The sequence below is a fragment of the Hyperolius riggenbachi genome, chromosome 4 (genome assembly GCF_040937935.1).
Source record: "Hyperolius riggenbachi isolate aHypRig1 chromosome 4, aHypRig1.pri, whole genome shotgun sequence".
NCBI classification, from domain to species: Eukaryota; Metazoa; Chordata; class Amphibia; order Anura; family Hyperoliidae; genus Hyperolius; species Hyperolius riggenbachi.
The window spans coordinates 291,177,443-291,198,467 of record NC_090649.1 but is presented as its reverse complement, the minus strand read 5'-3'; the positions used below and the strand labels follow the sequence as shown (position 1 = coordinate 291,198,467).

The 21,025-nt window shown below is 38.3% G+C and overlaps 1 protein-coding gene across 50 annotated transcripts in view; it reads left to right on the top strand.

Annotated features, from left to right (window-relative positions):
* LOC137503854 (titin homolog) overlaps positions 1 to 21,025 on the top strand; it is a 1,065,379-nt gene that overhangs the window by 606,513 nt on the left and 437,841 nt on the right. For 49 of the 50 annotated variants that reach the window (XM_068231415.1, XM_068231409.1, XM_068231432.1 and 46 more), the window contains 8 exons: positions 3,102 to 3,143; positions 5,947 to 5,991; positions 6,087 to 6,131; positions 10,414 to 10,458; positions 12,624 to 12,665; positions 15,237 to 15,296; positions 15,440 to 15,487; positions 15,651 to 15,698. In XM_068231415.1, coding sequence (XP_068087516.1) covers positions 3,102 to 3,143; positions 5,947 to 5,991; positions 6,087 to 6,131; positions 10,414 to 10,458; positions 12,624 to 12,665; positions 15,237 to 15,296; positions 15,440 to 15,487; positions 15,651 to 15,698 — 375 coding nt within the window. The remainder of the gene's footprint in view (positions 1 to 3,101; positions 3,144 to 5,946; positions 5,992 to 6,086; positions 6,132 to 10,413; positions 10,459 to 12,623; positions 12,666 to 15,236; positions 15,297 to 15,439; positions 15,488 to 15,650; positions 15,699 to 21,025) is intronic. The other variant, XM_068231417.1, reaches the window with a different exon arrangement.

Below are 21,025 nucleotides of genomic sequence, written 5' to 3'. Positions count from 1 at the left end.
TTTCATATTCCTGCTGGCTCTGCTTTTTCTTAGCTGATACGTAAGATATAATCCTTCCCCTTATGACCGCTTTAGATGTATCCCAAAAGAGATGTGGGTTATCCTTATGTTGTTTGTTATCCAAAGCATATTCCTGCCACCAATATACGAGGTCTTGGTGAAACTTGTCGTCCCCATATAGGTGTTGCGGAAATCTCCATAGAATATCAGTACCATGGGGTATTTTTTCCTCCAGTGAAATAGAAATAGGAGTGTGATCTGAAATTATCATATCATGGATTTTTGCCTCCCTAAGTTTACAGAGTAAATTTGGGGACAATAGAAGGTAATCAATTCGCGAAGATGAAGCGTGTACCTGTGAGTGAAAAGAATATTCGCGGTCATAAGGGTGTAGGAAGCGCCAGCTGTCTAATAATCCTGTTTCAGCGGCCAACTCGGCTAAATAAGTGGATTTTTGGCGGTGACCCTCTCTATGTTTACCAGACCTATCCTCATCCACATTAATCACATCATTAAAATCTCCTCCCACTATCAAATTGGAAAAAGATTTTTCCGTCAATTTCCATTGCACCGACTGCATGAAAGCTTTAGGGTTAGTGTTTGGTCCATACACATTAAATATTGTATATGTTTCCCCCGGTAGTTGAAGGGTGACATAGGCCCATCTCCCCTCCTCATCCGAACCCGATTCCAAGATTTCCGCCCTCAGTGATTTTTTTACCAGGATCAGAATTCCCGCTTTTTTTCCCAGGGCAGGGGAGCCCACTACATGTGCTACCCACTTTTTTTTCATAAATGACATTTCTGATATGCCCAAATGTGTCTCCTGCAGTAGTGTCACATCTGCCTGGAGGCTTTTCAGGTGTCTTAGTATTTGGCCTCTTTTGGCAGGTGATCGTAGCCCCTTCACATTCCATGAATAGATGTTAATTACCATGGTTTATCTTTAAGTATGGTTATACAATTGGTAGGGCCCATGTCATCCTTCTCCAATTCTACCCTATCCTCGGTTTTGTGTTTAAATTACAGAGCAGATACCTTTCCCCCTTCTAATCCCTCCCCCATCCCTAAATCTGAATCATTAAAATAAAACTTATTTCTGAGAGTAGAGCTAAAACATTTTCTAAGGGTATAGACTGTTAACGAAATACAATTCTCATCTCTCAAACTCCCCGAGTACAACAGGTTTACCATTCCTTCGTTATGGACTTCTCTTTTTTCCTGCATGAAAAAAAAAGTCTACGAAGTCTTTTGCTTCCTTGCTGCCGTCTTAAAGATACAGTTTGTCCACCATATTAACCAGGATTTAGCAAGATAAACAATAGTTTCACATTTCGGTGATATATTAAAAGAAAGAGACAAACAATGTTTTAGTGCTTTAAACAGGGGCATACCAGCCCAGCGTAGCAGACTTGTATCTGTTTCCGTACTTTACCCATCTCCTTCTGCGGACTCCGCCGGTGGTAGTAAAGGTGGCAGGTTTTTAAGGTACGTACGGGCTTCTTTTGGTTCCCGAAAGAACAAGATGTTGTTGTCTTCTTCCGTAACTTTAAGCAATGCCGGATAGAGCAAGGCAAATTTCATCTGTCGGTGATAGAGTTCTGTACAGACTGCACTGAAGAGCTGACGCTTTTTTGTGGCCTCTGCTGAATAATCATTGAATATGCGTAAAGTCATCCCAGATAATTTGAAGGATTCCCTCAGGGCCTTATATGTATTTAATATTTTCATTTTATCATTGTAATCCAAGTATCTAACGATCACAGTTCTTGAGGACTTTACGTTGTTTTCTTTGGGAGGTCCCACTCTGTGCACTCTCTCTACTCGTAGTGGAGCTATGATTTTTAAGGCCTCTGGTATGGTGGTTTCGCAGAGTGTCTGTAGGTCCCCCGGCTTGCACGATTCAGGTACTCCGATAATTCTTAAATTATTGCGACGTGAGCGATTCTCCAGGTCGTCTAGTTTTTCTTTAAAGCCTGTGTTTTCTGTAGTCAGATCCTTGATGGTGTTTTGGGCTTTTTGTAGATCTGTTTCGCAGCGCTCAAGTCTGGTTTCTGCCTCATGGATCTGCTTGGAGTGCTTCTGCAGCTTTTGGTTAATGGCCGCCAAGGACCTCATGACTGCGGCCTCCACTATCGTTTGTAAGTCTGGTGCAATACGCTTGGCTACCTCTTTAGCGATGCTCCGATGGTCAGCATCTTTGAGGTGGATGTTCGGTCTCTCCTCGAACTCATCCGAGTCTGTTCCCCAGTCTTCATCTTCTTTGTCTTTGTAAGGAGAACCTGCCTGCTTCTTCTCCGGCGGTTGCGCCATCTTGGGCTGGGTGCTCAGCATGAGAATCTCCTTACTTGTCTCAGTTACTGGATGACTGCGCCGATCTTGGGGGCTAGTAGTTTAGTGATTGTGGACTGTGGGCCACCCTCCGTATCTCTCGCATGGCGTTTAGGTGTGGCAAGGCCACTGTTTCATAGACGGCTGCTCGGAGCTCCTCTCAGTTGCAACCGTTCATGCAGGCACCGGAACCGGAAGTCTCGACAAATAAATATTTACTAAAACAAAAACAAACACCTGGGGGGTGATCAGACCCCACCAACAGAGAGCTCTGTTGGTGGGGGGAAAAGGGGGGGGGGATCACTTGTGTGCTGTGTTGTGCGGCCCTGCAACTTGGCTTTAAAGCTGCAGTGGCCATTTTAGTTAAAATTGGCCTGGTCTTTAGGGGGGTTTACCACTGTGGTCCTCAAGTGGTTAAAGAGCAAAGTGACAGCTTACCCACCAGATCCAAAGCAACAGGACACCAGACTAGCACCCCTGTGGGATCTGAGAAGGGGCTCCAGCCCAAGTGTGCATTGTTTGGCCCATAAGATACACAGACTTTTCTCCCCACTTTTGGGGGGAGGGGGTTGTTATGGAGCACAAACTACAATATAATAGTATGTGATTTTTTAATGAATGGGAATATCCATTTTAATTATTTGCAGAATGTACCATGTTTTATTTGCCAGAAGTGTGCTACACTTCGACATCTTTGTATACTGAAATGGATAATGTATCTGAAAAAAATCAACATTATTATTAATTATTTTTCTTTTGATTCCTTCTAGAGCCAGAAAAAGAGGAGGAGAAAGTTACTCTGCCAGTAACAGGTATTGGTTTCTTGCTGTGATGCTAAAATGAAATCACAGAGCACACTTTTACAATTGATGACATCAATCAATCAATCAGACTTACTGAGGATATTTTGGCAATTCAGATAACTGATGAAATGGATGCGTTGAAAAATAAAGAAGTTTATTTACCTCAGCAAGACAGAATTGATCAACGTTAGGTCCCTTTAGATGTCCAACTGAACTATGCACTTATCAGGTTAAAAACCGATGACATTTTGCCTCTGAGCACAACCACTATAAATGATTGGAATTACCGAATTCCAAATCTGATAGAATTCCGTTTTTCCAAGGAGCGGAATTCTGTGGAATTCTGCCATTTCCGTTAAACTCAAAGGGACCCCAAAATGCTGGACAATAAACAGGGATACATACACAACCAAAAACATACAGATACATTAAAGGAACAGTATTAAACTAAGTGTTCTAAAATGACAATGTGCAAATAATGTCGAAGTAGCTGTGTAAACATTTTCCTACTTTTCATTTTAAATACCAGAGACAAAAGCTGTAATTCATTGTGTGTAGATTTTAGCTGCGTTTGGAATGTCTCATTTGCAAAAGGTATGAATCTCTGCAGTCTGACATGCTAAGAACAGTGTAATATTGAAGCAGAGTTATATGAGCTATGGTTTCACACACACTTACAAATGTTTATGTTGCACATAAGATACATTTCTTCTGCTCTCTGCAGACAGCTCTTTGAGAGCTTTTTCTCACACACAGGGTTAACAGATGTATTGTAAGGAAATCCCCCTCTCCTCATGGTTCACTCAGGGTCAGTTTTGGCGACACTGAAGTGTGAAAGGAATTAGATAAAAGTAAGCAAAAAGATAAGCATTCAAATGTATACACTCATACTTAACAGCACTTTCCAAATTATTCCTATCTCAATTGAAAAAAAAACATGTTAGTCAATAACGTTCCTTTAATTGGCTTCCCCCTATATTTACACTAGACTAAGGTACATACATTACACAATATATATGACTATTATAGGGATTAGATTGTGAGCCGCTAATCTGCTTCTAAAACTTTAAGCCATAGACCATAAGCAAGCATGCAGATCAGATATCTATGACTAATCTGACAATATTAGCTGCATGCTTGTTTCAGGTGTGTGATTTAGACCCTACTGACCAGAAACATCAGCAGGACAGCCAGGCAACTAGTATTGTTTAAAAGGAAATAAATAGGGCAGCTTCCATAGGTCTCACACCTCGGGTTCCTTCTAAGAATTAGAATGTTTTGCGAAGAGACTGATACGCGCTGCAGCATGCATTTTTCCTGCTGTCTGGAAGAGTGCCATAGATATGATGAAAAATACACAAACTGCACATAACATTTATATTGCAGCCATAAAACATAAGTGTATATATGGAGTTGGTTTACAAACTCCTGGGCCTCCCTGTGAGTGTATTAATGTCATTCTTTTGTTGGCATCTTTTATACTCTGAAATAAATCTTCTACCTATGATGGCATCTCTGGAGCTATAAAGAACACTTTTGTGTAGAAAGAAGGAAGCATTGTCTCATGGGCAGAATATTTCAGAAACAAAATGTTTATATATAAGTATTCAAAACAATTCAATTGCTATATTAGTGCAGTTCTATTTGTTTAATTGCTGGTCTTTCTTGTAAGTTGTGCTTGATTTTTCTCTCTTTGCTCCCTTTTATTTACAGTTATTAATGCATGGATACAGTAATGATGACTAGAAAATGGGTTAAAAGTGTAGTAGTAATGATTAATATTAGACTTTCACACATCCTTCAGCAATCACATCTCAAATAATTAAGTCAAATTTAAAAAAAAAATCACTAACATGGTACAGCAAGTAAAATATTATTAAACAATCTGTAAATACCATTTTTATGTACAAACTACAGCCTTACCTAAAAGTTTTGTTGTGGTTATGCTAAACATAGTGTATACCTGAAGTGAGAGATATTTGGTGTCTGCCATATGTATTTCCTTTTAAATAATACCAGTTGCCTGGCAGTCCTGCTGATCACTTTAGCTGCAGGACTGTCTGAATCACACACCTGAAAAATGCATGTAGCTAATCCAGTCAGACTTCATTCAAAAACACCTGGTTTACATGTTTGTTTGAGATCTATTGCTAAAAGTATTACATTCCGGGTTGGTTGAGAATCTGTAAAAAAAAGTGTCCCAACAATGGTTTAAGGCAGCAATTATCATCCATATTAGAGGCAGAGGCTCAGAAGGAAAGGCAGGCAACCTGCATTGTTTAAAAGAAAATAAATATATTAGATTCCATATCATCCTCAGTTCAGGTGTGCTTTAAATGCTAAATGGAGTTAATATTACATAATGGTTTAACCCATAAAACTGGAGTTCCATTTTGATCTAGTTATGCATTTTCAAATAGACCTGTTACCACTGTTTGATTGGTCTTCATTCTTCTTTCATTCACTTCCCTTTATTCACTGTGCAAAGACTATGATAAGAAGGGTTGTGCTGTGGATCACTTTCTGATTCTGTATTACTCTAGCATAGTCCCTAAGGAACACTGTACAATGTTATTATTCTAAGAGTGTGTGCGTATGAGTGAAGAGAACAGAATGATGATCAGTGTTCTGCTATTCCACGTGGCTTAGATGGAATGTTAGGGAGATATTTGTGATCAGTCTACAGTTTAATATGTGCTATCTAATTTGATCTATCATTAATTTATATTATACTACATTTTATATGGGAGAATAGTTTCTTTAATAGAATCTACTTTGATTATTATTATTATTTTTTTAACTTTTTTAAAAGTTGTGGAGGCACCCATAGCAAGAGAACACCCAGTAGAATTGAAAGGTAACACCATAAATTGTATATGTATGCATGTGCATAACTCCATGTATCTATGTGTCTAAAATGTTGTTACTATTGTGTTACTATTTTGATCACAGAACCTGAAAAAGAAGAGGAGATACCTACAGTGCAACCTCAGCAAGGTACATTGTGATTATGTTTAGCAAACCAGAATTAATAAACTTCTGAGATATTTAATGATATGTGTAGTAGTTACGGTAAATAAAACTTTTTTGACATTTCATATTCTCATTTTCTATTTAAAATCTTAAAATATACATAAACACATACAATTAACCAGTTCACCCCCAAGGGTTTTTATCCTAACGGACCAGAACAATTTTCAGTTGTCAGCGCTCCTCCCTTTTATTCCCTAATAACTTTATTACTACTTATCACAAGAAAATGATCTATACCTCGTTTTTTTCGCCACCAATTAGGCTTTCTGTGGATAGTACATTTTGCTAAGAATTTTTTTATTCTAAATGCATTTTAATGAGAAAAACAAAAAAAAAAGAAAAAAAATCATTATTTCTCAGTGTTCAGCCTTTATAGTTTTAAAATTAAACATTCTCCTGTGGATAAAACAAACACGTTTTATTTGCCCAGTGGTCCCGATAATTAAACCGTTTAGATTATGTCCCTACCACAATGTATGGCGACAGTATATTATTTTATAATATAAGTGGTTATTTTTCTGTTTGTTCTGGCCATAATTACAAGCCCCTATGTAATAAATTAAAATTAAATTTCCCCTATAAAATATAGAATAAAAAAAGCTGAGTCCCTAAGGCAACTATTTATTTATTTTTTTAAGCTGATTTTTTTTTTTACAAGTGTTTTTTTTGGGGGGGAGGGTTGGAAGTGTAATTTTATTAATGATGTGTATATACTTGAAAATGTATGTATTTTGTAGGTGTAATATACTTTTTGGCCACAAGATGGCGCTAGTGAACACTCATAGGACGTGTTCACTTTTTTTTTTTTTTTTTTTTACACTTTATTAAACTGTTACATTTCCTGTTTATGTGAATGGACGTAGCCGCTGTTCGCGGTCACGTCCATTCACTCCAGGCACTGCGATTGGGTAGAGGACTGTTCGGTCCTCTTCCCCAATCACCCAGCACGGGATCCCGATGGTAATGGCGGCGGTAGCGGCGGACACACGGCGGTAGCAGCGGCGGGAATGCGCGACGTATTAAAACGTCATGTTGCTGTTAATAGCGGTAAGCATGACGTTTTAATACGTTAGGATGGCGGTAAATGGTTAAGAAGTATGTTTCTTCCAGAGTAAAATGAGCCATAAATGACTTTTCTCCTATGTTGCCGTTACTTACATTAGGTAGTAGAAATATGACCGAACCGACAGGTTTTGGATTAGCCCATCTCTTCATGGGGGGTTCTTTATTTACAAAATGCACTTAGTGAATGACAGTTGCTATATCCAACTGCCAAAAAAGTGTATGGTGAGCAGGGAGGCTGGTCAGCACCTTTGCATAAATGTTTTTTCAGGGAGTGTCTTGATAAAGAATAAAGGCCATGCTGAGAATCCCCTATGGAGAGATGGACCACTCCAAAGCCTGTCGGTAATGTCAGATTTCTACTACTTACTGTAAATGCCAGCAATATAGGAGAGAAGTAATTTATGGCTCATTTTACTCAGGAAGAAAAGTACTTTTTATTTGTTTTTTTTATGTGTTTTAAATTTTAAGATTTTCGTGACAGTTCTTCTTCAAGGGGTTACATTTTAAGTCTGAAATGGCAACCTTAGCCATGGCATATGGATATGAGCTGGTTCATTTGGCTTAAAAACAGAGAGAAATAAGGACCTTTTGAACTTTTCTGTACTATCCTGTTATCAGTAGCGTGTGTTCACCCAGATTGAAGTGTTTGGGCTTTTGATTACAAAACAGGAGAGCTGCAACTGATATTCAACTGTAATTCAGTTTCCCTGGCTACACATACAGTAGAAAACATTTGTTTATTAACGATTTCAATGAAAAAATAAAAAAGGAACACAAGTTCTAAGGATAGGTGATATATGTACTCATTTTTATTTTAACATGTCAATTCAGGTATGCTTTGAGGACTTACAAAAATCATACTTCCCTGTTCCAGCATTATCCAAAATATTAGTAAATGGAAAATAAAGGAGTTCAAATTGAACCTGAAGCAAGAGGCATATGGAGGATGCCATATGTATTACCTTTTTAAGCAATTCCAGTGCCTGATAGTCCTGCTGATCCTATGCCTCTAATACTTTTATCCATAGACCCTGAACAAGCATGCAGCAGATCAAGTGTTTCTGACACTTTTGTCAAATCTGACAAGATTAGCTCCATGGTTGTTTCTGGTGTGAATTAGCCAAATAGACCAGCAGGGCTGAAAGGCAACTGGTACTGGTAATATACTGGTAATATACAGGGTGGGCCATTTATATGGATACAGATTAATAAAATGGGAATGGTTGGTGATATCAACTTCCTGTTTGTGGCACGTTAGTATATGTGATGGGGGAAACTTTTCAAGATGGGTGGTGACCATGCCGGCCATTTTGAAGTTGGCCATTTTGAATCCAACTTTTGTTTTTTCAATAGGAAGAGGTTCATGTGACACATCAAACTTATTGGAAATTTCACAAGAAAAACAATGGTGTGCTTGGTTTTAATGTAACTTTATTTTTTCAAGAGTTATTTACAAGTTTCTGACCACTTATAAATTATACTTTGGTGCCCCACAAATATCCCAAAATAATCACTGCATGATCTCAGTAGAGTTTAGAAAATGTCTTAAGAGAAGTGTTCTTTTTTTTCTCTTCCACTAACTCTTCTCTGCATCCTACTTTAATCCTGCTCAAAAGGACATATCACAGATACAGCAGCCAAGAAACCTAAAACGTTGTTTTGACCACAAATAACAGCACTGCATCTGCCAGACCTGAACTTGCTAAAAAGTAGAGCTATATTCATTCTTCTTTCTTGCCTTTGTTGGCAGGTGAGCAGAATGTTAATATAAAAAATAGACCTTGAGAAATAAAATATACTTGCCAAGAAGCAAGTTCTTTCTCTAATTCATATTTTAAGTTTTAGGGATACAAAATAACTTTTAATATGCAGAATTTGTATCCTTTTTCATTTACTCCTTTTTGTTGGCTATTTCCTCCAGTTGGCAAAACTTGAATTAGAATGTAACAAAGATAGCAGTGGATCAAGTTTTGATTGATAGGTCTAAGGACCACACCGGCAATCACACAGGTCTGCTGAGAGGCACCATTCTCCCAGTCAGCCAGAAATGGTATTGATTACTGGTCAAGAAGTTTGCACTCAGTGTGTAGTCAATCCAAATCACTGGGGAATAATATTGTTCTATTGAATTGTATTATTCTCTGTTTTTGTTCCATACTGCACATCAGTATAGATGAAAAACTTGTGCTGGAAAAATAGATATAACTGCATGTACTGTCTTATTTTATGGCGTGTATCGTCTTGAATTAGTATGTTATGTCACTGGACATAATCGTGTTATCTACTTCAATTCAACTCAATAAAAATCATTGTTGAAAAAAATATATATACTTGCCAAAGTAAATTTATTTAAAACCAAGGCTCCTATCCATTACATGGATCTCTCACTGTCTCTGGATGCCAGTCCCATGGAAAGTGTTAGACCTGTGGTGCCATGAAAACATTGCCTCCTTGCCTACCAGGACTAGGATCCCTACCTTCCCACCAGCCTGACTCTTCTGCCATCCTATTGCTTTGTGTTTATACTGTAGGAGGAAGCAAGTCCCTGACATAGTAAAGTAGGACCACAGTGTAGTTTTAGTCTTAAGTCATTTGGTAAAATGTCAAGTGCATGCATTGAAACAGTGTAGACAATGGTTTCCCCATAGCCAGTTGTGAGCATTTTTCCTCTGCTGGCTTCTCATATTTACTTACAGCAAATACAGAGATTCAGTATATTTCTGTCAATGATCCTGGGGGTTGGTATAAAGCTTCTACTGTATAATGAAATACTTAGAAAATAGTTTTTATTTAATTAAAACACACTGTCACTTTTCTTTTATTATTGCATGTTACATGCAAATTAAATAAAACTGAACAAGCTGAAAGAAGAAAAAAGTCACATTAAGGAGACGGTTTTATTCTCCTGAATTCTTGTACAGCTGATTGGGTGTATGAGGAAATGCTGTGTACTGGCAAATCTTTCTGTAAATTGTTCCCTCAAGAGCTATTGTACATTTGCAATGTTACTATCTCTCTGTTCATCTGTTCTTACATTTGCTTTAAAAGGGCAAACAAAATATTTTATTTGATACTGAAGTATACTAAAAATGAACAACACCAGTACTATAATTATATTTAAGATGTAAGAAACTGCATTTAGAAAATGTAAAGGTATTTTCCTGATTCTTCTGTTTATCAGAACCTGTTGAGCCAGAAGAAAAACCACCAGTCACTGAAGTAAAAGGTAAACAAGAAATATAAAATCTCCAAGTTTAGGTTAAGCACAATAAGCTTAATTTACCAAGGTTCTCCAAGGCTGAAGATCATTGTAGTACTGAAAAAGTAGGGATGAGCAAGTACAAGCAAAATGCAGTTTAGAGTGTTAGTAGATGCAGGGCATGGCAGGCTGGGTTAACTCCCTTTAGTTTCTACATTTAGATACCACGCTGTACACCCCTCTAAGTCCTGCTGATACCTCCTCCTTCAAAGGCTAAAGGAAAAAGTATTAGGTGCAGGAGAGAGATTTGTGAGGATGTAGAAGGGCATGGAGCACTGTGACCAGAGGTGGCAACCAAGTTGAATTAACTCCCTGTTCTGCGGCCTGCATCTCCCAAAGCTCTGTGTTAGTTTCACCTGAAACTAGATTTTGTCCATTTTAGTTTTACCTGAAATTAGTTTTTGCCCATTCATTGTTACTGAAGAGGTCTTGCAAACCTGGAACTGGATTTTGCTTAAACTGCCTGCAATTGGGTAGCAAAAGATTACAGTCCTCACCTGGGTCATGCCAGGCTATAATAACAGTTGTTGAAAGGTTATTGAATAAGTAGTTGTGGGATTGCAATTATATATACATACCAAAATTAGAATTTTTTTAAACAATAATAAATCCAAGTTGTTTTGGGCCTGTGGCAAACTTTTTATTGCTTGTGTCCATAATCACACAATTGCTAATTAACCTTTCAGCATCTTGATCTATGGTCAAGTTGATGTTTGCAAACTTTAATATTCTAATAGACAACATATTTGTCAAAAATGATTGCACATATATATTCATTCCTGGAGAAAAGACAAGACAAGGCACAGAACATTTATATCATGCTTTTCACCTGGCAGACTCAAAGCACCAGAGCGGCAGCCACGAGAATGCACTCTATAGGCAATAGCAGTGTTTTTCAGAGTCTTGCCCAAAGTCTCCTACTGAGTAGGTGCTGACTTACTGAACAGGAAGAGCTGAGATTTGAACCCTATTCTGCTGTGTCAGAGGCAGAGCCCTGGAGAGACTAGGTTCATCATGCTTGGTGTATTTCATTAATACTCTGAATTAAGCCATAAAGTTCATTCAGAAAGTTCATAATCTAGTTTACAGTATGTGTGTGCGGGATATATCAGAAGGCTGCATAGAGTCCCCAGTCATCACCACTGTGCTGGGCCTGCATGCTATAGATAACTATTCAGCATTGCCAAACATGAAATACATTTGATATTATGGTTTTGTTTGTATTTCGTATTAATTTAGACTTTATTTATTTTAGATTTTATTTAATTAGTGAACTACCACATGACCAAAGGGCTCTCTCTTGATAATAGATTTCCATTTAAGAAAACTGTATTTACTTTTGGAGAACCTTTTAATGTACCATAAATCGTGGAAATATTTAAAGCATTATTATAAGCCAAAGCATTTGCAAACTGTGGTTTATAGGAGCCAAAGCAATGAGTAATCATTTAAAAAGGTATCATTTTATTCTTGTATGGCCTTTTTTGGCCTTTTTTTCAGGACAAGATGTAGAATAACATTCAGGTTTGACAAGAATTTCCAAAACCTTTTTCTTGTTTTATCTAGATCTATGAATATTTAAAGCAGCTGGGTTGCAACTGCTAATTACATTAGCCAAAATAGACCTAATTAGGGGGAAAAAGAGTTGAACTTACCTGGGGCTTCTAATGATCCCCCGCAGGTCACGCCTCCGGTTCACTTCTGGAATTTCCAAGTTTAAAGTCGGAAAACCACTGTGCCTGCATGTGTCCTCGCTCCTGCTGATGTCTTCCAGGAGGGTATTGTGCAGGCACAGACCGTACTGGGCCGGCGCAATTCACTCCTGGTGATATCACATGACACAGCCACGCAAGCTCAGTGGTTTTCCGACTTTAAAGTCAGAAATTCCAGAAGTGAACCAGTGGCGGGGATCGGAGCATTGGTGAATGGCTGTGCGGGCACAGGATGTCTGCGGGGGACCTTTAGAAGCCCCAGGTAAGTTCAACACTTTTCCTCCCTACCCCTACAGTAGTCCTTTAAATTAGTACATTGTTTACTTAGATATCATTTTATACCACTGAAACCTCCTTTCTAGTAGTTACTACTTTGAAAACTGTATTAAGTAATGGGCACTTTAATATTGTCTTTCACAGAGGAACCCTCAAAACCAGAGGAAGAAGAAGAAGAACCTAAAGGTATGTAAACCAAAAAACCAAACAACAATGATTTAAATGCAGGGGCGTAGCAATAGGAGTTGCAGAGGTTGCAACCACATCGGGGCTTTTGGGCCAGAGGGGGCCCTGATCGGCCCTCCCTCAACTGCAGTACTAGCTCTATATTGGTCCTGTGCTCATAATGATCACGTCTATAGATATGTTTAATAGTTGTAATCATTAACAAACTGTTCCCCATCCCCTTCTTGCACCTCTGACACTGTGGTTGTCGTTGGCAGGTGTTGGTGCACCATATCAATAGAGTGCTTGGGGAGCCCCATGTAAAACTTGCATCAGGTCCCACAGCTCCTTAGCTAAGCTACTGTTTAAATGCATTTATTGACATACGCTGTGAGGTTTATGTACTATTAAACTATTAAATGATGAATTTCAGTTTTCAATTTGCAGTATAATCTGCTCATCGAGCAAGTAGCTGAATCATGCAGATGCTACAATAGTTTCCTGCACAGCAAAAACTATGCCTAGCTGCATGAGCAGCAATGTGTGGCTCTATTGAAATGAATAAGGAAACAGTGCATGCCCTGAGATGTATACGAGATGCATGGTATTTAATATTTTCCACAGGGTATGCATATTAAGTGCTTGTGTGCTGTACATTAAGGTTTTTTTTTTTTACATGAATAAAAATTCAATAAAAAAAAACACACACAGTGTAACTACTTCCAAATTTCTTCGAGCCAGCATTGCCCAAGAAGTCAGAGCTGGCAGTGTTGGCGTTTTTTCGCCCTGAGAATACTCACCCTCATGATTTTTAACATGGAGAGTATTTTTGAAAAAAGGGGTTGGAAAGTTCCCTGCTGAGTATGCAAGTGTAGGTCATTTATGTGCCCCCACTTATTTATTACTAAGGATCATAAAGTAAAAATACCCAGTGAATTTTTATATTAATTACAAAAATCCTTACACACACACACACACACACACACACACACACACACACACACACACACACACACACACACACACACACACACACACACACACACACACACACACACACACACACACACACACACACACACACACACACACACACACACACACACACACACACACACACACATATATATATATATATACAGTGTATATATATATATATATATATATATATATATATATATATGGTTATTTATACATTTGAGGATGTATGCTGTGGACATCATCTGTATTCTGATTTGTATATGTGCTCTGTATGCTTCAACCAGCCCTTCATATATTTAATTTGGCAAAACAGGATTTCTGGCAGTGCTAGGCCACTATAATTATACAAGGCCTGAAGAGCTTTCATGTTGGTCCTAGGTACCTTTCACTCATTTCCACAAAAAAGTTCCCTGGAAATCCCTGGAAATGTCCCCAGCCAATAACCTCTTGTTAACGACAAACAGAGCCACACACGCTGATCCTTGCAGCTGGAACTTACTATACTTACTATATAAAGTATTACAAATATTACAAACCCTCCAACATCTCCTATTGGTCCTTTAACAAACCAATGGGAATCCTTTCAGGGAGTATAACGAGCCCTGACACTGCTGCCCGCACCTGCCATGCCCTCCTCACAGTCCTGCTGTATCACATCACACAATAACGTTCTGTTCCCAACTAGCACACAAGGAAGGGCAACCACAGCATCCTGCCCTGTAACACCCCTGGCCACCCCTGCACTGGTGCACTGTTGCACATTAGTTTCTTCTCAGCAGGGGTTATTATACTATATTAGTGACTTTTGCCGGATCTGGAATCTCATCATAAAAAATTCCTATAGACATCTACAGGAAACGTTAATTTAGAGATAAGGTGAAAAATTCTCGCCTAGGAGAAAACTCGGGAGTTTTTTGGAGCTAGATTGCAAAATTTCAATACATATTATTTACTGTATATATATATATATATATATATATATATATATATATATATATATATATATATATATTTACTGTCATCCCTGGAAGTACACCACTTAATTTATCTAGTGTCAGCTCTTCCACTCTCCTCTCTCCTCCTCACCTTGTAAAAAGTGTTTCTGACTACAAATGAGAGAAATAATTAAAAACTTGATAGGAGAGCTAACATTCTTAAATGTTACAATACATTTGTAGGTTTTTTGTAACCTTTGCAGCGGTTGAGGAACTTTACACACTTCTCAGGACAGAGAGAGGAGTTATCTTTAGTTGGGGATGTAGTCAAGAAAAAATAAAATTACACTCAAAGTGCTACTTGTACTACTGCTACTTCTTATTCATGCTATCCAAAACTAAAACAAGAATACTTTTTATCAAGGTGAGCTGTAATTCTTTAGTTTGTTTGTTAGAACATGGTATTATCATTGGTAGTCTTTGCTGCTCTCATGTTTTTAAAACATATCTAGGATATGACAAAGGGTTTCCAATTATCAGTTATCTTTCAAGTTTAGAATGTTAACAATCTGTATTTACGCTTGTGTTTGAAACATGTCTGGTATGGTTTTATGACGAGCATTTTTAAATAAATGTGTATTAAATATATTTAGCTTGTTTTATTACTTTCTGCTAGTCATAGAAATTGAAGTGGTACCACCAACAGAGGACGCACCAGAAGACAAAGTAGAGAAAGGTACGATACAATCTGTACAAGCTCGTAACACACTTGTTGTGGAACCTACTGATAGTTATGTTACTGACCTCTTAACACTAATCTAGAATTTTGGAACTTGTACATACATCATTGTTTTATTTATTTATTAATTCTCTTAATAGAAGTTGTAGATGAAATTCCAATTAAAGAAGTTCCAGAGATAGAAAAAGGTATTGTATTTTCATTTCTGCTATGTTAAACACAAAGTGATTCCTAAAATAACCTAAATAAATGAATGCATGCAAGGCTCCAAATTGTCTTTTCAGCACAAATTCAGAATGAGAAATATATATATTTTTTTATTCATTCCTCTATACTTTTTTCTGCTCACAGAAATTGAAGCTGAAGCTCCAATTACAGACGAACCAGAGGTGAAGAAAGGTATAACATATTGTATGTTACCCTTTAAAACACATGCTACAATGCTCATACAACTGAAAAATCAATACAGACATGGCCTATCACTCACAGTAAAATATAAAAAATATATATAAAGAACATGTAGTTGACTTTGAACCTTTTGCTTTCAACATACTAGAAAATAATGGGTAATGGAAAGAGTATTGAATCATTTTCTTTATTCTTTTATTGTTTAACTGCTGTAATACATCTAACACGTCTACTTCTAGGAAATAGGGAACGTAAGCAATGGTGGTTATTGTGAGATAACAAAAGGCATTTTAAAGTTGTACTAACCTATTTTTCTAGTGTATGTATGCAATGGCTAATACTCTCACCTGCAGTAGCTTCTTCTTAATGCGAAGTATATGTATATTCAAACAAAACTACTGCAGGTGAGGGTTATATTTTTAATTAAATTCTTCTATCTGCTTAGAAGCATCATATATAGCAGAATTTAAGTAAAAAAAATGTTATTAACATTATAAAGTAACACATGTGGTGTCTATGCACGTAATAGTGAAGTCTATTTTGGTTGACTTCCTGTTTTAATATATGAGGATACTAAGTCTCAGTAATGACCTAAATTTATAAATGATGCTTAAGCCTTTCCTCTGGGCAAAATCCAAAAAATGTATATGGTGAAAAACTTACTTGCCTCTCCAGGACCAGTAAGGCTCTCCTTCTTAAAACCAAACTTCTCTTCTGCCCAAGCTCCATGATGTATGTACAATGATTGCCTCCCCTGATGCACTTTCAGTGGCTCTGAGGAAGAAGGAGAGCTTTTGAAAACATGAGAGAAAGATTTAGGATAATAGGAAGCTTTAATGTGAAGATGATGTTTAGATTTTCTTTTTTATCACATCTTACAGGTCAACTGTAACGAGAGGGATATAGAGGCTACCATGCTTATTTTGTTTTAAACAATACCAGTTGCCTGGCTATCCAGCTGATTCTCTACCTATAATACTTTTAGCCATAGACCCTGAAAAAGCATGCAGCATATTGTGTATTTCTGACATTATTGTCAGATCTGACAAGATTATCTTCATGCTTGTTTCTGGTGGGATTCAGACACTACTGAAGCCAAATATACCATCAGGGCTGCCAGGAAACTGGTATTGTTTAAAGGGAGTATGAAACAAATACAAAAAAAGATACTCATCCAAGGAGAAGGAAGGCTCTGGGTCCTATAGAGCCTTACAGTTCCTCCTATGGTCCACACATCCCACCACTGGCAGTCTTTGGGAGCCCCCACTAGCAGTCTCCAACCGATGGGCCAAAGACTGCTCTCTCTTCCACTGTAGGAGGCTTTGGCAGTCTTCAGGAACCTGAGAGCTCCTGAAGATGGGACGCTCCATACTGCGCATGCACAAGTGTTCGGGAATGTGTGCTCGCGCATGTGCAGTACAGAGCGGACTGTCTTTGGGAACACTCGGGTTCCAGAAAAAAAAACAAAGCCTCCCACAGTGTAAGAGAGTGCAGTCTCTGACCCATTGGTCGGAGACTGCTAATGGGGGAGCCAGCGGAGGAACACGGGAACCATAGAAGTAATGAGAAGGCTCTACAGGACCAAGAGTCTTCGCTCTCCTTAGTTGAGTATCTGGTTTTTTTTGTATTTGCTTGTGACTCACTTCAAAGGGAAAGAAATATGGCAGCCTCCATATCTTTCTCATTTATAGTTCTCCTTTAAGTTCAGTTTTAAAGCCCAGGAATTTTTAAAGTTGAAATCTGTTTCACCAACGAGTTACAAAGCACATAAACTGTAGTGGTTATTATAGTAAAACAACAAATTAGAATCACCTTATTTTTATTGTAAAGAGCTGTGTGTATATGATTGTGGGCTGGATTGTTTCTTGGAATAGAGTGTCACTCTTCTTTTTTTCTAATTCTGGGAAACTCTCTCCCTGGAGAACATAACTATCTCCAGGATAAGTCCCTCTACATATGTCAATCTAGGATGGAAGAGGAGGAATTTCCATATCTAGTGATGTCATGAACATGAAATTTTCGGTATCTTGCCGGTAATTTGCCACAAACGTTTGCGAACCAGCAAACCGCCATAGACTTTAATAGGCAGGCAAATACTAAAACCTAGAGGGACTGTTTTTGGCCACAAAAGTGATGAAAAAGTTGTTTAAAGGAGCCTAACACCTGGACTGTGGCATGCCGGAGGGGGATCCATGGCAAAAGTCCTATGAAAAATTACATAGTTGACCCAGAGTCATGTTTTAACCTCTAAAGGGCAGAAATCACGAGTACATGGCGTCTCAGTTCAGTGTGAGGGTGGCGTTAAATACTCCCCCCCCCCAGTTGTCGCAACTTGGAGGGAGATGTAATTTGGGGTCTGGCAGCCCCCATAACCCCACATTACTGCTACCCTGGGTGCTCATCATAGCATTACTGCTATGGCGGTGCTCAGCTTTGTGGAATAAAGTGCTTCAAAACATCCGACACGTGTACACGTCGATCAGGTAGTGTAAGGAATAGGCCTACTTCACACTGACAGATGAAACGCCACATCTACCGTACCACAAACAACCACAAAGAGCTTAAAGAGGAACTTCAGCCTAAACATACATACTGTCATTAAGTTACATTAGTTATGTTAATTAAAATAGATAGGTAATATAATCTTTTACCCACCCTGTTTTAAAAGAACAGGCAAATGTTTCATTCATGAGGGCAGCCATCTTTTTGGTTGAAAGGAGGTGACAGGGAGCATGAGACACTGTTCCAACTGTCCTGTGTCCTGATCACCCCTCGCAGTTGCTAGGTAACCAGAACAACAACATAGGAAATCCCATCATGCTTTGCACAGCATCTGGGGGAAAAATGCCCAGGCAGTTTTCTTTGATGGGGCGGAGCTTAGCTACTGCATAGCTAATAATTAGGCTTAGGTAATAAAAACAAAGTTCTGATGCTGTGAAACTGTTAAAGAAACACCAAGCCTTTTCAGTGCCGCTGAGTAGATTTTTAGTCTGGAGGTTCACTTTAAGTGATAATGTCAGGTGAGCAGAAAATGTGTTTTTACTAGTTGACACCTCCAGGATGTAAATGTTAGTCCTCTTGGCGGCAATCTTTGCGTAATGGTGATGGTCACCATGCTTGTGAACACATTCATGGGATTGCAGGCGATCAAGGCTTTCCAGCCCCTATGTTCAGGTTGAGGTAGTTCAGTGATGTTGGGGAGTGCCCATATCAGAGGAGGATGAGGATGTTGTGGCAAGGTTTCTAGCAGAAGCGGTAGAAGATGGGGGTGTGCTGCTGTGTAAGCCAGTCAACTACTTCTGTGGCTTTTTGTGTGTTCAAGGTATGTGGTCTCTGAACATGGGGTGATATGCTAGGGCCACAGGAAATCACATCAGCATGACCCCTATGAGCCCTGCAGTGTGGCCTGCCCCTGCCTGTCTTTTTTTTACAATATTACAATATAAAAAACAACAACAAAAAAACTCTACCAGGGAGGAACTGATTGGCACTTTACACAGGTGAGGTGACAGGTTTATGCTATGTGCAACAATAACCTCAAAATATAGGCCCTGCTAGTGAGGCCTTATGCAGGGAAGTAGTAGATATTAGTCGCCAGTAGTGGTGGTAAAGGATTATTGTGTTATCTAGTCAGTGCACTACTAGGACCAGCAGACCTGTCTCCAACAGCATACTTGTGCACTGTACACACAGAACAGCAATACAATAGCAAGAAAACCGATGTACCAGTCTTGAGAAGGGCTATTAGCTGTTCAGGACACTGTGGTAGCAGCAATAATCTGCACTGAAGACACAGAACACAGGCCTAACTAACGCTATCCCTGTTAGCAGCACACTCTCCCTGTTCTGCCGAGCACAGAAGCCAAACAGACTTCAAAATGGCTGCTGTGCTTGCTTTCTGAGAGTTGGGGGGGGGGGGGCAGTCCAGGTGAGAGGGTAGCTGATTGGCTGCCATGTGTCTGCTGACTCTGGGGTGAGGGGTCAATTTTTGGCTCCATTAGAATGTATAGGGGGAGGTCGAATGCCATATGTTCGCAAACAGACGCGAACAGCCGATATTTGCCAGGAACTGTCCGCCGGTGAACAGTTCGGGCCATCTCTGTCCATATCATGCATCTCACAGAACACCATAAAAATACATCATCACATATGTGTACACTCCTAATTCTAGGTTAGGAATAAAACAATTACACATACAAAACAAATTCTGGGACATCTTATGCACCAAATAATAAAGACCAAGATAATGGCATCAAGGAAATGTAGCTTGAACATTTGACCGGTAAATAAGTTTTACAGTACCTGTAGACAGAGATAGAAAGGGAATTTTGAGCATTAAAATAAAGAATAGTTTAAGTAGCACTAATGTACTGTATATCATATTTATTTTTATATGAAAGGAATGTTATCCTTTGAATTGTTGCAGTCTTACACTATTATACTTTATACTGAGTTCTTATATGATGTATTCCATTTACATCTAACTTAAAAATACTATGACATTCTAATAATTTAGGTTAGTCTTTTTGTGTTAGGGATAACATCTAATCCAAAATAGAATATATAAACAATAGTGAATAAATTACAAAAAAGAGACATAGATTTCGGGCACCAGTCTCAATTCTTTCAATTGCCCATTTATTTAACTCATCCACTTTTAATCACAAAGCACAGTTTTAAATGCCATAATTCATCTTCTTTTTCTGCCAGTCAGGATTTGGTGCCAGCTCTAGCTTTGGAATATCGTCTCTTGTTGGATAGTGAAGTAAAGCAGAATTAACTTTCTTGGTAATAAAGTTAAAACTGCTACACATATGTTCTACACCCACCAATGGTTAAAATGTGAGTGTCATACATAAACAATTAATATGTATTAAAATATGTAATGTACCACTCATACACGGTGCATTTGTAAAAATAAACTTATGATAACATTTACAGTATTATGATTGAATTCTGATGTTTACAAACTCCTGTTCTCTGAATTGTTTCTAAGCTCTTTGCTAACAGTGCAGGTAACACTCTGGTTTATTGTTCAAACTGACTTGACTTTTTCTTTGAAAAGATCAGTTGTACCTGAACTGTTGAATAGCAAAGCTAGCATTCCTTGCAGAATTGTCTATGGTGTGCACTCTAAATAATAAATGTTTGCATCCCCACCCCAGAGAAACAAATGAGAGTAGTCAGGAAATAAATAATGTTCTATCATAAGGACTTTATGTTTCAGTGTGTATGTTCATCATTTATGTATGAAAAGAATATTTTCAAAAGTTGTGGATGAAATTAAGCATAGTTGAAATAGACTACATAAGCAGGAA